At 37.4% G+C, this 15,700-nt stretch overlaps 1 protein-coding gene across 2 annotated transcripts in view; it reads right to left on the bottom strand.

Annotated features, from left to right (window-relative positions):
- COL14A1 (collagen type XIV alpha 1 chain) overlaps positions 1-15,700 on the bottom strand; it is a 201,746-nt gene that overhangs the window by 68,088 nt on the left and 117,958 nt on the right. For both annotated transcript variants that reach the window (XM_033126918.1, XM_033126919.1), the window contains exons 27-34: positions 14,452-14,575; positions 13,675-13,818; positions 12,682-12,846; positions 12,059-12,097; positions 11,754-11,892; positions 6,887-7,029; positions 5,094-5,203; positions 1,823-1,981 (exon numbers count right to left, since the gene is read on the bottom strand). In XM_033126918.1, coding sequence (XP_032982809.1) covers positions 1,823-1,981; positions 5,094-5,203; positions 6,887-7,029; positions 11,754-11,892; positions 12,059-12,097; positions 12,682-12,846; positions 13,675-13,818; positions 14,452-14,575 — 1,023 coding nt within the window. The remainder of the gene's footprint in view (positions 1-1,822; positions 1,982-5,093; positions 5,204-6,886; positions 7,030-11,753; positions 11,893-12,058; positions 12,098-12,681; positions 12,847-13,674; positions 13,819-14,451; positions 14,576-15,700) is intronic.

Genomic DNA, 15,700 nt, shown 5'->3' with positions numbered 1-15,700 from the left:
GTGCTAAACAAGTCTTAGAAAAGGTGAGATGGAGAAGGTATTACTGACATCCTTCAATAATAATATCTACTCTTCATGGAATCCCTACTAAGTGTCAGGGATTTTATATGCACTATATCTAAGATTAAAAAAAAATAACATTAGCAAGTGATATGGGCGCAGAATCTCACACACACAGAATTGGTTTCTCTTTCTTAAATTAGAGTCTATTCATTTATCCCTCCAAGTGTCCATCTAGACACATCCATTTGTCAATACAAAATAGCCTTAGTTTGCTAATTTGGAGTTTTGTAAATTCTACAGTTTTATAAATTCTTTGGAGTTTTATAAATTCTATATGCTATCATAAAAGTGTCTTTTGTGAAGCAGAAGATGGTGTGTTTCTTAATCAGCATGAAACATCACACTTAGAGGAGATAACTCCTCAGTATCACGTAAATATTCTTAAAAGTCTTTTACCATAACTGACAACAAGAAAGCCTTCCCTAGCTCTTATGTTCTCTCTTTCCAAACATCTAATCCATAGTTCTCCAAAGCAAAGTAGAAACAAACATTCTTTTAAAGATATTTCAAAACTAAGTGTCAAGCTAATTAGTCAAGGTCTGAAAGCATTAATGTCCCCCTACGTACACAAGGATTTGACTTCTATTGTTACCACAAAGAGAAATACCACAAAATAGGAAAGGGTCCCAAAGTAAATCACTTTACCATTCTGGGACTGCTTGCTGGTGTAGAAAGTGAATGGGTTATACTACAGTAGTGGAATTAGAACAACTGTGCTTGTTGAAGCTCCCCTAGGGATTATTGGAGGGTGTCCCTTCTCCCATGCAATTGGCTTGAGTCTGTTTTAATCTTCTTTATTTAGATGACAAACTAGAAGATTTCATTGGTACACAGTGATCTTTAGCTTACACATACTTCGAGAACCACCAGATCTTTCGAACGTTCCATAGAGCTGGCGAGTTCTACAGATCTGTGAGAGTGCAAGACAATAATAGTGATTCCTAATTAACTTGCTTTTGATACATTGCTGAATTCGCAATGTATAGAATTTGCTGAATTTGCATTATATAGAAATGCAGATTAGAACAGTTGGAATTGTTTGCAAGAATAAAATGCTCTCCAGGCTATTGGGTTCTGATTATAGAATGATTCAAATTATAGAATGTTGCTAATTAGCTCTGACCACATGGTGTTAAAAGAAAAGCTTACGTGTACAATTCTTTTTTGTGGGTAGTATGTGAAGGGTATGTGAGTTCTTTGGCAATTGGAAATCTCCCAGTCTTAAATTGTATGTTGTAGAATGAAAAATGCATTATCTTAGAGTGATTTGTTACTTAAATAACTATATGATTAAGGAGTAGACTAAACATTAGCAATAGCAAAAATCTAGTTGTAAAATGTCCAAATCTAACCAAAATGAGGGGCTTACGTCAACTTCCTGTGTATAATAATCACATATTTTGTATGAATTTATATTTCTTTATATAAATGAAGTTCATGTAAAGTTTTGATTCTCACTCAAACCATTTATGCCACAAATCATATGATGAATATTTTACTACTTGAATTCTAACATGCCTTTTGAAAAGAAACTAGCCTAAATCCTGGAGCATTCTCTTTATTATAATATAGCTGAAGCATACTACCAAGAAATTTGAATGGAGGTATTAGTTCAATGAAAGACGCTATTATCTATCCATCCAGCCATCTATCCATCCATCCTTTCACCAAACTTTTTCTCTAGAAAGTAGGTAACTATACGTTAAAAGATTTTTTTTTTCTATAACAATAAGAAAGCTTAATTCGTTTCTCCACTTACTGGTACAGAGTTTCCATTTGGTCCTCTTGATCTAACCATCCTCCCTAGGACTTCAACACCATCCACTGTGATATTCGCTGATGCATTTATCGCCCTCTCACCCGCTTGCTTGCAGTCAATAACCACTTTGGCCAAAGTCTTGTTGACAACAATGTGTAGCTGGGTAAAAGTCAAGATGTTTTAGTAGGTAAGACGTAAGAGGAATGTCAACCAAATTTACCTAACTGCATGACTCATCGCTCAAAAGTATGAAAGAGAAGATGAAGGAATTTTGTCACTATGCATTTTGCTAGAGGAGAAAGGTTCCACTTTTTTCACCTCCACGATTGTCCCACATTCAGGTACCATCTCTATTTTTATTTAATTAATACTTTCTTTAAAATGACTTTGACAGCATTCACTTTTAAAAAATACAGGTTTCCTCTAAAGCAGTAACATCTTGAACAGGATTGTTGGGCTACTTATGCCTTTTCTGAATGCACATGAAAATAAACATGAAAATGTTAAAAAAAAAATGTTGGTTGATTTACCAGCAAAAGAATTATCTACGGTACCACCAGTGCTAGCAAACCACACTTCGATAATATTAATTTAAGTTAAGGAGGAAGGATCTAGAATCTGAAGGAGAAGGGGGAAGTCTTTCTATCTACTCCAGGACCAAATGAAATAAAGCTCTTTGGCTTAATGTATGGTGCAATTTTCTCAAATTGGAATCTCCAGAATCTGGAGGTCCATGGCAATATATTCAGGGGTCGACACTTTCTTTGTGAGGATTTGTAAAATCTGTGTTATCATTTGGTGATGGTCAAAGGAAGTATATTCTAAATGAACCATGTTGTAAGCAGGTTCTGCCATGAAATTTCAGTGCTTATAAACACAATTTCAATTTATAATGGTGTTTGCCTCATGAGTACTTCTTGTTTGTGGCAGGCTACTTGTTTCATGAGTTAAAAGAGTGGAATTAGGCAAATAATGATTTCATATTAAGTGAAAGCCAAAAGAAGTTATAAATAGAAGCATAAGGGAAGGTATCACGGTAGTTCAAATATAAAAAATATTGGGCAATGTGAATCATAGTTAAAACAGCTAGTACATTGTATGGTGAGCAGAGATTAAATATCTGTGAAATAATGTCATCTTTCATGTTAAAATAGTGTTACTTCTATTTTTACTGGTTTTATTCAATCTTCATTTATTTTTGTTTCATTGTTGTGTAGCAACTGAAAGCATAAGGATTTAAACCAAGTTTTCTTTAATCTTTTATTTAAATTACATCATGATAAAAATAATTTAAGTCAATAAAGGAGGTTCTTGAGAATTCTTTTTCCTTCAAAAAAGAAGTTAACTGTTACCCAGCTGGAGAAAAGCTGCTGGAGTAAATTCCCCAAAATACTTGCTTCCTATTAACATTTCTTTTATGATCATTTAGAAGGCTATAATTTGACTTTTGTGCATTTTTGAGCATTGGTATATTCTTCATTATTATAAATTACAGAAATTTTCATGCTGGGTGCTAGAAAACCGAGCATATAATATTCATGCTTTAAGAATTGTTCATTTGTAGGAGGTTATTCATTTTTTAAACAACTTTTGCATTACAAAATGAGACAATGAAAAGTTTTCAAAAATATTTTGCTTCTTTGACTGCACTTAAGAATCCATTTATATTATTATTAACTTTTTGAAAGACACCTTGGGGGCACACTTTATATCCAAAGGGTAAAAAACTAAAGCCAACTGAAAATCAATGAGAAATAAAGGTAAAGTATTTTTTTCAATTATAACATAAGTCTGTACAAATTGGATTTGCATCAAGATTTTGCATTAACAGATCTATTAATAAAATAGTTCATTACATGATAAGCCTTTCCTTTTTTGTTTATTCAGCTGTTTAGCTTTGTTAAGACTTAGCAAAGTGAAGAAAGATTTTTCTTCATATAACTTTAAAAAACTTGAAGGTTTATAAATTTGAAACCAATTTTTAATGAACCTTACTTATAGGTCTTTCAGATCTTCTGGTAAGGTTGGCAAAGCTAAACATTTACCTGAGACTCATAAAAGAGTCTTTGGAATGAGATTTACAAGTTCACGCCTATTCCAGAGGCGAAGATGACAGCATGTTTTGAACACTCAGGAAATCTCACATGCTTTTCAACTCTCCTACAGTTTTCCTTGACTACCTTGCAAGGGACTTTGCCTAACTGATTAAAAGAATCATATCAAGAGGAACTTGGTGAAGAATGATAATAACTCCAAAGAGAAGCTAATGGGACCATTTTGAACCATGAACTAGTAAATCTCCACCTGCCATCTCATGTGTTTCCATGATACCTTGGACAGTCCTATTAAACCAGGAAAAAATTACATTTTAATGCAACTTTTCTTACACAAAACAGTCCAAATTTTGTTATGCCATTGTTCTTATGCAGTTACAATATTCCAAACCCCAGAAAGTAGCAAAGTTGTATAAATTATATGTATTTGACCATGTCCCAGTTCAGGAGACAGCCAAGGTGGAGACTGCTGTGTGATGTAACATCCCTTTTCTCACCCTAACAGGGACACAGGGCTGGGTTAAAGGGCTGTTTGCAGCATCACCTCGTAAATGCTCTGCTCTCCCTACAGTGTTGGTGTCACACACCTTCACAGCCCAGAGATCAGTGGGGTTATTTGCCAAACACAAAGGAAACGGTGATCACCAAAACTCACCGTTTCAGAGAAGTGAAATGTTACGGAACAGAGTTCTTAGTACAAGTACCAGATTAAAATAAGCACAAGTAAAGTCAGGTTTTACAAAATCCGTCCTCTGGGTAACCTTTATGATGGCAGTGATGGGTTACCTATATATTCATAAAAATATCAGTGCAATTGGTTATATCTGTCTTTACATTTTAACATTATTTGGCTGATTATGCTTTTCATCTGCATGGGTGGCCAGGTAGACCTGCAGTCCTTTCTACAACCTATGTAATGTAGTGAATGCAAAACTGCCTGCTTAACAGAACCCTCTATTGCATTGCTCCTCAGACTGGGAAACTGGACCGCTTCTATCAATATATCCTGGGGTACCTGCTAAAAAACGCACATTTTAGGGTCTCATCTCAGAATGACCAAATTCGAATCTCCAGGCATTGTTAACACGCCTCACTGGTAATTCTTACTCCCGTTGAAATGTGAGCGCCAAAGCCCTAGGGACTATTTTCACATCTCTCTGTTGCTTTGCCCACAGTAAATAAGAATAAAGAATATGTGTCTACCAAGCTTCACTCACCTTGTGAAAGCTTCCATAGAAAATTTTCCTAATTTCAGGTCCTTCAAAAGTCACAGTTTGAAAATCCCCACTATAGTCATAGTTGAAATATGTTAGGGTTTTCCCACCATCTAATCAAAGGAAAATAAAAACATTTTAGAAAGAATTAAAATGAGTGAATCTTTTTTTTCTAAAATTCAACTGAATACTAACAATAATGCATCCGCTGTTTTGAAGCTCTGTTCAGGACAAAGGGCGGTATATAGTCCTTAGGTTGCCCCAGGCATCCCATCCCACTGGCTAAATTAACTGATATAACCATAGGCCGATGATGGTGAGGCAGGGATCCCTAAACATATTCTTCCTCTATACTCCTTTGCCTGCACTCTCATCCATACCACCCTCTTGGGAGATGGCTGTCTGAAGCTAGGAGCAGAGGCAGACAAAAAGGGAGAATGAAGTTAATAAAATCTTAAGAAATAGAAACCAGACTCTTTGCCTAATTAACCCACTAGAGCAACCAACTTTGCCAGGACATGCAACTTATACCACCCCAAAAGAGTGATAGTCCAATATGTCTTTTATTATGAACAAACAAAAACCTTCCTAATCTTGAGTATTTCATGTTACAAGGAATATTTTATTACAAAGAAATAGGAATATTTTTCTAATTCATTCCCAGATTACCATTTAATTCTTCACTCTGCTTTCAAAAGTTTTGATCATTTTGAGAGACTTCTTTGTTTTCGTGTCCTGGGTGTAATGGAGTTAGTGGCTTACACCCTTTTAATCTATAGCTTTCCCTTAGTTTTAATATCAATGCAAAATACTTTCACAATATCACATTTAGCTATTGATTCATTTCCATGTACTGAAAAGTCCTTTCACAAATACTAGTTGAAAACAAGCTTAAAATACTTTCCTTATCCAAATGTTTGAGTGAGCACCTAACAGTAGCCACTAAATTTTGGTTCCTAGCTTCACTGTCATCCTAAACTAAAAATCTATTTAGAAAACTCGTTGACATTAATCAAACACTCGATGATCCTCTTAAGTGATGTGTGACATCCCAGAGTGTGAGTTTAAAAAGCTTCCCTCATTGGTTCTTTGTCAACTTTCCAACATCCAAACAATAGTTTCTCAGCCTTCAAACCTATTCTCTTCTCTTTCTAGACTCGCTCTCTAGATGATCTCACCTAGTGTCATGGCTTATACCAGGGGTGCCAAAAAAAAAATGTATACACGTGACTTGTATTCATCTTTTGTTATCCGTATATATTGAATATTACAATTTTAATACAGTTTTTTTCCTTTCTTAAAATGTGTAGACATTTCTTTGGCACCCTCTGTATATCACACATACACAACTTCCAAATTTATTTCTCCATCTCAGAATTCTTCCCAAATATGCTGCTGCCAATCTGACGTTATTTTGGGACATGAAATAGGCGTCTGACAACTATCACATCCATGTCCAAAAAATGAATGTCTTGTCCCACCCTTCTGACTGATCCCCACTTCCCCCATCAACCTTGCTTTTCCTACAATCTTCACTAGCTCAGTAATTGTTTCTTTCATCTAGTTTACTACTATGTTCCAGAGCCTAGTGCTGGCACATGGTAGAAACTCAGTGAATATTTCTTGAAAGAATGAGTAGATAAATGAATGAATCAACTGTTACATAATTCATTGCTATTATTTACACATGGCTTAAGATCAGTGAGTTACTCTGTCTACAATATACACAAAACAGGCAAGATGGTATGCCATATACATCATGTGTGTGCAAATGTTACATAAATAAATATACTTACTATCTAAAATGACTCCCACCAATGGGTCAGAATTTTTATTTAGAATCTCCCAAAGAGCAAATGGCTCCTCTGGAGTATCAGGAAGAATCCGGAATAGAAAACTGATCGTGTAGTCAGAAGGCAGTCCTTCTGGATGCAAATACCTGAAGACGGACAGAAAATATTTTATTGTCTCTCCTCAAAAAAGTTATTTATCTGATTATAAAAAGAAATATACTTTCATTATACAAGATTTGGAAAAACAGAAAAGAAGAAAATAACAGATCAGCATCGATCCCATCCAGAGGTGGTCACTGTTTTTGGTGTGCTGCATTTCCTTCCAGTTTTTAAAGAATGTCTGTATTTGTCCAATTTATATAATGTTGCCCCTTTATTTTTTTAGCACCATTTACTACTCATTTTATAGTTTTACACACACACACACACACACACACACACACATATTTTAACAGTACTTTTTTTTTTAAACTTTTTAATTTACTTTAAGTGTGTTTTTCCAGGACCCATCAGCTCTGAGTAGTTGCTTCAATCTAGTTTTGGGGGACGCAGCTCACAGTGGCCCATGTGGGGATTGAACCAGGAACCCTCGTATTAGAAGCATCGTGCTCTAACCAACTGAGCTAACTGGCTGCCCCTCTTGAGGTATTTTTAAAAGCATGATATTTAATGTCTGCACAATCCTCTCTTGCTTGGCTATTCCACAATTTATCTAACTGGTCACTTGTTATTGAACAATTCAGTCGTTTCAAAAGCTTTAGTATTACAAGTCATGTTTATTTATAGTCCTTTTGTAAAACTTAAGACATTGTCACTTTCTCCCACATGGGGTAGCTGGTAGCATTCTTATCTGTGCTGCATGCCATGATGGACCGTACAGATCTTAATTCTTCAAGAATTAAGAATATTTTACTCCTGCTTCTGGAAGTGATGTCTGCAGACAGCTCTGAGATGCCGCTTCCTTCAGGAATTGCCTCAGCTAAAGAAAGAGGCCTCTTCCAAGGTCATTCCAAGTTTTTATAATTGCTTCTCTTCTTCACGACTACTCTTTGATAGGGACAGAAGGATGAGAGCCTCTCCTGCTCCACTCTCAGAACTCCTGTGGGTGTGTCACCTGAGGCTTTGGTTGAAACTACTGCACAGCTTGACTGCTCTCCTTTGCCCCCTCCGACTTCCTTGTGTTCCCTGCCATAAGAGCCCATCCTCATAACTTTCCCGCATTCTAATCTCCATCTCTGGATCTGCTTCCTGGGGAACCCAACCTGCTACACCAGCTAATCTCTCTAACCACTAAGTAGATCAATCACACACTTTTAAAATTTCCCCTCAAGCAATCTATATACCTCTTTACATTTGGTAGGAGCCCCAAAATAGTTATTAATTAGATGAATAAATTTGTGAATATGTGGGGCTATAGCATGAATTTGAAAACGAAAGTTTGATTCGCATAGATAAAATATTCCATTCACTTATTTGGTTGTATGTTAGTTCATTCAGCAAGTATTTATTGAGTGCCTACTATATGCCAGACATGATAACAGGCGTTTGAAATACACTGGCAAGTATCCTTGTCAATAAAACTGACAAGTATCCTTGTACGAGCACTTAAATTCTAGCAAAGTGATTTATACAGTGTGTTTGAAGATAATAAGTGCCATAAAAAAACAAAACAAAACAAAACAAAACAAAAATAGAGAGGCATAATGAGGATTGGGAATGCTGAAGTGGATTATTTCGCAATTTTAATTAAAGTCATCAGTGTTGGCTTTACTTAGAAGGCTCATTGAGAAGGTTACATTTGAAGAAAATCTCAAAGGAGACAAAGACATCGGCCAGTGCAAAGACACAAAAGTGGGGTGTGCCTTCTGTGTTTGACGAATGGACAAAAAAGAGACAGGAGGTAAAGTCAAAGAGGTAACAGGTACCCCGATAATGTAGGGCCCTGTAGGCCACTCAAAAACTTTGACTTTGACTCCAAAGGGAATGGGGAACCATTGGCAGATTATGGAGTGACATGGTCTGACTTATGATTTAAAAGAATGGCTCTGCTACTTGAAGAATAGACTCTAAGAAGGCCAGGGTAGGAGCTGGAAGACCAATTAGGAAGCTGCTAGGAAAGAGATGATCGTAGACCATATTGGGGAGATGGCAGTGGAGATGGTACAAAGGCGTGACAATAGAATTTCTTGATAGATTGGATGTAGAACGTGAGCGAAAGAGAGGAGTCAGGTTTTTTTTTGTTTGTTTGTTTCCCTGAGAAAATCATTGGATGCAGTTTTCATTAATTGAGATAGAAAGGTTATAGGTGAATCTGGTTCTGGGAGAGGATCAGGAATGTGGTACTGGACACGGGAAGTTTGAAATGCCCGAGTAGACATGTCTAGGAAGCAAATGGACGTACAAGACTAGATTTTGGGAAATAAGTCTGGACTGGACACACAAATTTCAGAGTCTTTAGCATATAGTTCACTTAACACTACGATACTGATAAGATCACTTGGGAGAGGTTTAGACCCAGAAAACAGGAGATCAACGGGTAAGGCCTGGTCCCTCCAACATTAAGAGATGAAAAAAAGAGGAGCCAGCACTGAAAAAGAACAGCTGGTAACATACGCAGAAACTCAAGAAAGTGTGTGTCCCAGAGACCCAGTGTGGAGAAAGAATCCAGGAGGAGGAAGTGATCAAGGGTGTCAAAAGCTGATGACGGCTTTAGAAGGACTGGGATTGGCTTTGGTGGCAAGGTGGGAGGGCATTGATAACTGCATGGCAATTTCAGTGGAGTTGGAAAGGATTTTCCCTTTGGCAATTCTCACTTTTGGCTAGGCCTCTTCCAGGAATGATTTTTAAATAACCATTTTAATATTCATCACTAAACAGTGTAAAAAAAAGAAAAAAAAACCTGCCAAAAGGTAACATCAGATGCTGGCGTTATCTAAAACCACATATATTCTGTAGGTCAAAGGCATGTATAACCATTTTCTAGAAAGTGAAACTGTGCCTATAACAACAAATATTTTAAATTATTAACAGAGGTCTACTTATTTCAAATATTGTTCCCCAAAGTGAAACACAATAATTTGGATAGCACTGTAATAGGCAATACTTTAATAATATTTTGGAAGAGAGAAAAGCAACTTGTTTATAAATTAGATAGATAAATTTAATACTCCAATATGATCTCTCCTCCCTTTTCATGTAAATATGCATACTACATCAAAATTTGGACACTGAAAAGAAACTACTAAGGACGTAATGTATGATATAATGACTATAGCTGGCACTGCTGTATGATATATAGGTAAGTTGTTAGGAATAGATCCTAAGAGTTCTCCTCACAAGGAGAATTTTTTTCTTATTATTTGATTGGATCTATATGAGATCATGGCTGTTAACTAAACCATATTGTGGTAATCATGTCACAATATATGTAAATCAAACCATTTACACTATACACTGGAAGGAAGAAAGGAGGGAAGGAAGGGAGGAGGAATCTTAAGGAATCCACCAAAAGGTGTTGAATAAGCAAGACTGTGTTTATATAGACTCAGTCAGAGATTTAAAATCACACATTGCAGTACCCAATGGTGAAATGAAGACATTGTCAGATAACCGCCAATCCTTCCCTCAAAATTTGGACACTGAAAATGTTGCACATTAAAATACTGAAGGCATGGGGCCAGCCCGGTGGCTCAGGCAGTTGGAGCTCCATGCTCCTAACTCCAAAGGCTGCCGGTTCGATTCCCACATGGGCCAGTGGGCTCTCAACCACAAGGTTGCTGGTTCAATTCCTCGAGTCCCACAAGGGATGGTGGGCTCCGTCCCCTGCAACTAAGATTGAACACGGCACCTTGAGCTGAGTTGCCGCTGAGCTCCAGGATGGCTCAGTTGGTTGGAGCGCATCCTCTCAACCACAAGGTTGCCGGTTCGACTCCTGCAGGGATGGTGGGCTCCGCCCCCTGCAACTAGAAACGGCAACTGGACCTGGAGCTGAGCTGCGCCCTCCACAACTAAGACTGAAAGGACAACAACTTGACTTGGAAAAAAGGCCTGGAAGTACACACTGTTCCCCAATAAAGTCCTGCTCTCCTTCCCCAATTAAAACAAAACAAAAAAACACCTTAAAATACTGAAGGCATTTTAAGACAAAAACAAATGTTGGTTTGGAATGTAAAGTAGCAGATGATATCTTGAGAGATGACACTTTACACCAGGTAGTCCTACCCTGAATTCTCAAGTCCCTGCAGAGTCTGCAGAATTGCTGCAAATGGCCCCAGGAATCCCAATGTGCAGCCCAGTGTGCAGCCCAGACTGTACCGCGATGAGACAATGTGATTTTTACATAAATCAGATACTATTCTTCAGGTATATGGAGGTGCTATTTTGACTTCTCAAAGATAAAAACCATCTGAATGCATGGCACGAGCATGAAACGTTTCAAGGTGCGGACTCTGGGGCCTGATTGCCAGGTGCAAATCCCTGCATTGTCTCTTACCAAACTATGTGATCTCACTCAAGTCACTTAGCTTCTGCGTGCTTCAGTTTCATTACTTGTGAAATTGAGGTCACAGAGTTCTTTGGAGGTTTGAGTGAGTTAATGTATATAAGCATTTAGAACAATGCCAGGTATGAGAGTGCTGGGTAAGTATCAACTCTCTTCATATATTTTTCTTAGATCAACAGATATGGAAGTTCAACCGGCATTATATGTGAGTCTGATATTTTTAAACCAAGAAACCTAAACATCATCTGGAAACATATGGAAAATCCTACAGGGACCGATTGATTATAGCCTGTCTCGAGTTGACATCATTTTCACATTGCGATGTAATAAACACATGATTGGTTTTAATCTCTTGCAATGGAAACATACTTGGTTGGCTGGGAAACCAGAGCATCTTTATGAAGTCGGTAACAAGGATATACATTGAAGGTGCCAGGCTCCATAGAAACCCCTTCCACCGAGGAAAAATCCTTTTCAACCAAACCAAACCTTTCCATCATCTTAAATCCTTAAAAAAAAAAAACAAACCCAGAGACAGAGAAAAAGATTAAACAGGCATTTGGGGATTTTTAAATTTCAAGATTAGTCTGTTAAGAATTAAAAGAAAAATCTGGACCCCGAATGGGAGCTATTTAATATATTTGTATTTGAAAAAAAATTGCGATAAAGCCTACCAGCAAGATCTATGCCATCCTTGTGCACCAGTGGGCAGGCTGAAACACAAAACACACAATATAAAACCTTAATTTCGATATGTTCCAAATGTATTCTTTTCCTGTCCTGAGAACAGGAAGCTAACATAATCTTTCTGGAAGTCAATTGTGAAGGGCGTCCAAACCAGATGTAGCTATGGTTTTCTGTGGATTCCTAGAGATTGAAATGCTTTTACTTCTCCTATTAAAACCAGAGGGCCATAGCTTCCTTCTCCTCTCCCGGGTCCATTAAAATCCATGGTGGTCACTTAAGAGCATGTGTTGGGACAAGTCTCATTTCTAATGTGTTACCCTGATGAGCAGTCTTAATACATTTTTGCAAACTATTTGCTACAGCTGCTTAAGCAGAATTACTTTTAAACACAGACTCTTTAGCGAAAGTCTTTATCAACCTAAAACTCTAAACCCAGGAGAGGGCAAGGTTACTTCCACATGCCCCAAATCATAAAACTTAATATGTGCATAACAAACAGCTCTACAAGACAATATTCTTCTCTCAGATCTAAGGGGACTCATCATTGAACTGGTATGAAATAGTTCAGCTTTTAAGCAACATGAGGAAGTACTCATTTCACAGAACTCACTTGCTGATGCGGTTTCACACAGAAAAGTAATCAATTCATCTTCAATTTTCCTAAAGGCGTCAAAGTCATCCACAAAGAAGACATGGCGGGCGCTGGGCTTGCTGCCAATGTTAACCAGCTCTGAGTAGTCTGCATCGGCCACACCAATTGCAAAAATGCTGTAGCCTGTGGCAGAAAGGAAACAGAGTCCTGATTACTTTAAATTGCACAAGATACAAATAATGCAATACAAGACACTCAAGTATTTCAAACACATTTATGAAGGAGTACAAGGGGGGGTGGATAATTCACCTGTTACAGTTCATCAGAATTCTGCATGCACATATGTCATGAAATGATAATTATCCCATCATCCCCTAAAGAAAATTTTCCATTTTAAGGAAACTCAAAAGGGCCAATGCCCCAATTAGTGCCTGAGACAAAATAGTTGCCCTTTGAGTAAAACATCTTTATGTCCGCATATTTTTAATAAACATCTTAAAATTTATGAAATGAAGTGTAGTTAAAACAGAGAAATCATAGATTTTTTTTTTTCAGAAGTAGAAACTATTAATAGGCTTAGCAGCTTGAGGTGGGTCATGGTTCAGTGCTTGGCAAATAAATACTAAATTATTTGCCAGGCATATCTTCTACAATGTGATTTTCACAGCAGTCTTCTGAGAATCTCCACGTCACAGATGATGAGGCTGAGGAGTTTCTGTGAACAGGTTTCATCCCTGGCTTTTTATAATGGTCCTTTTCATAGTATTGCACTGAGCCGCTAGCATTTCTTATACAGGGCGTCCTGTATGTAGCAAAAGTATTAGAGAAAATACAGCAAAATAATAGATTTGTAACCTGGAACGTATTTTTAAAATCACACTGTCTAGTTAATATTGAGAAAGATTTAGAAACATTTAAGTCATGCAGATATAGCTTCTCCACTTGTATTCAGAAAACAACAATACTACCATTTTATTGGCGGCCATTATTGGTGATCTACGTACAACTTACCATCGGACTGCATCTCCCTGGAGATTTTGTCCACATCATCTTGTGAACGTCCATCAGTTATAACCACAATGACCTTTGGGATGCCTCTTCTGGTACCTGACTCTGCATTGAACAAGGTATCTCGGACATGCTTAATTGCTTTTCCTGAAACAAAGGAAGGCAAGAGTTCAATTTCATCCCCTCCCATTTTTGTTTTCGTGGGGAAGGGAGGGGAGGGGAGGAACAAAGTTCTTCAATCAATCAAAACTCTTTTTAAAAAATCTATCATACTATGCCTCAAACAAAGGTCCTTTTTGAATGGCTGGATAAAGAAGATGTGGTACATACATACAACGGCACACTGTTAGCCATAAAAAAGATGAAACATTTCCATTTGCAACAACATGGATAGATCTTGAGAGTATTATGCTAAGTGAAATAAGACAGATGGAAAAAGAACTATATGATTTCACTTATATGTGGGACATAAAACAAAAATACACCAACAAAACAAACTCATAGATACAGACAACAGTATCATGGTTACCAGAGGGGAAAAGAGGTGGGAGCAGGATGAAGAGGGTAAAGAGAGTCTAATACATGGTGACGGAAGGAGACTAGACTATGGGTGGTGAGCACACAATAGAATATATAGATGTCATATTATAAAGTTGTACACCCGAAATTTATATAATATTATTAACCAATGCTACTCCAATAAATATAATTTTTAAAAGGTCATTTCAGTAATTAATAATTAACTCCTTCGGGCCTTAATTGGGCTTTTTTTGGTGTTACCTGTTTTTGTATTTCCTCCTTTGTATGAAATATGTTTAATTGCATCAAGAAGAGTCTCTTTGGTTTTGTAAGTGTCTAGTTTAAATTCTGTTCTGGGGTCATCAGTGAACTGAACCATTGCAACCTGGAAAGAGAAGGTGTGTTTGTTTTTACATATAAGGAGACTTCCATTGGGCCAGAGAGCACACACAAGAACATATTACCTGCAATTTTAATTTCTTACTTAACGCAGGCCACAATTTCCTTGATTTAAAATTCCACACGCGTTATATACCAAATCTGACGAAACATTACATAGCACTTTTTTCTCTAAGTACCTTTTAGAAAGTAGTCTATTTTAAAAATCTCTCTCTAATGCTTGTAGGCCTATGTCACCTCATTGGACAGATGGAAAAATGGCAGCCTAGGCCTTGTAACTCGACAAAGGACAGAGAATCAGAATTGGCTTCTTTACAAGGATTTGCTTATGGAGCAAACCCATGAAGTAATTACTACTATTCTATTATTTTACAGATGATGAAACTGAGGCCCAGAAAGCCAAGTGACTTGCACAACAAGGTCACAAGAATAGTACCAGCAGAACCAAGAGCTGAAGCCAGGTATAGTCTCCTTCAAAATCTGTGTTCTTAACTACTACAACACACACCTTCCTAGCTTCCTTTCCTATCATTTGCTTTTATTCCTGTGGAACTTCGGGGCCATTTTTAATTTATGGGTTTCACTTGTTTTTCTGAACTATGATGCTGGGAATAAACAGAGCATCTTCTGAGGGCTTTCTTTGATTTTGTGAGCCTTCAACTGCTACCAGTTTATCAAGGTCTACAGCACATGTCACCACCCTTAGGAAACGTCCTCTAATGCTTCCATTTAAACCAAAACAAATTTCTCCCTCCCTGAAATGCCTCCGCAACTTTATGTATTCTGCTCTTATGGTACCCCGTATATTCAAATTTTCTCAGCCATTCATTCCTCCAAAATATATTCCAAATATGTTCATTTTGGTGCAACTCTGCTACCACTCTAGCCCAGGACTCCATCTCTCCCATGGACCACGGGAGCAGTGTCCTAGCTGGTTTCACCACTTCCACGCTTACCCTTATTAATAGGCACACTCCACAAAGCAGTCAGAATAATCTTTTTTAAAAAGCACATCAGATGTTGTCTCTTCTCTCCATACTGTCCACGGGCTTTCCATTGCATTTATGATGACACCCAATCCTTTAATGGGCCACTAGATTCAAGATAGTCT

Source organism: Rhinolophus ferrumequinum, chromosome 14 (assembly GCF_004115265.2).
Source record: "Rhinolophus ferrumequinum isolate MPI-CBG mRhiFer1 chromosome 14, mRhiFer1_v1.p, whole genome shotgun sequence".
In the NCBI taxonomy this organism is placed as follows: Eukaryota; Metazoa; Chordata; class Mammalia; order Chiroptera; family Rhinolophidae; genus Rhinolophus; species Rhinolophus ferrumequinum.
The sequence above is the reverse complement of the archived record's forward strand: the minus strand, read 5'-3'. Positions and strand labels throughout refer to the sequence as shown.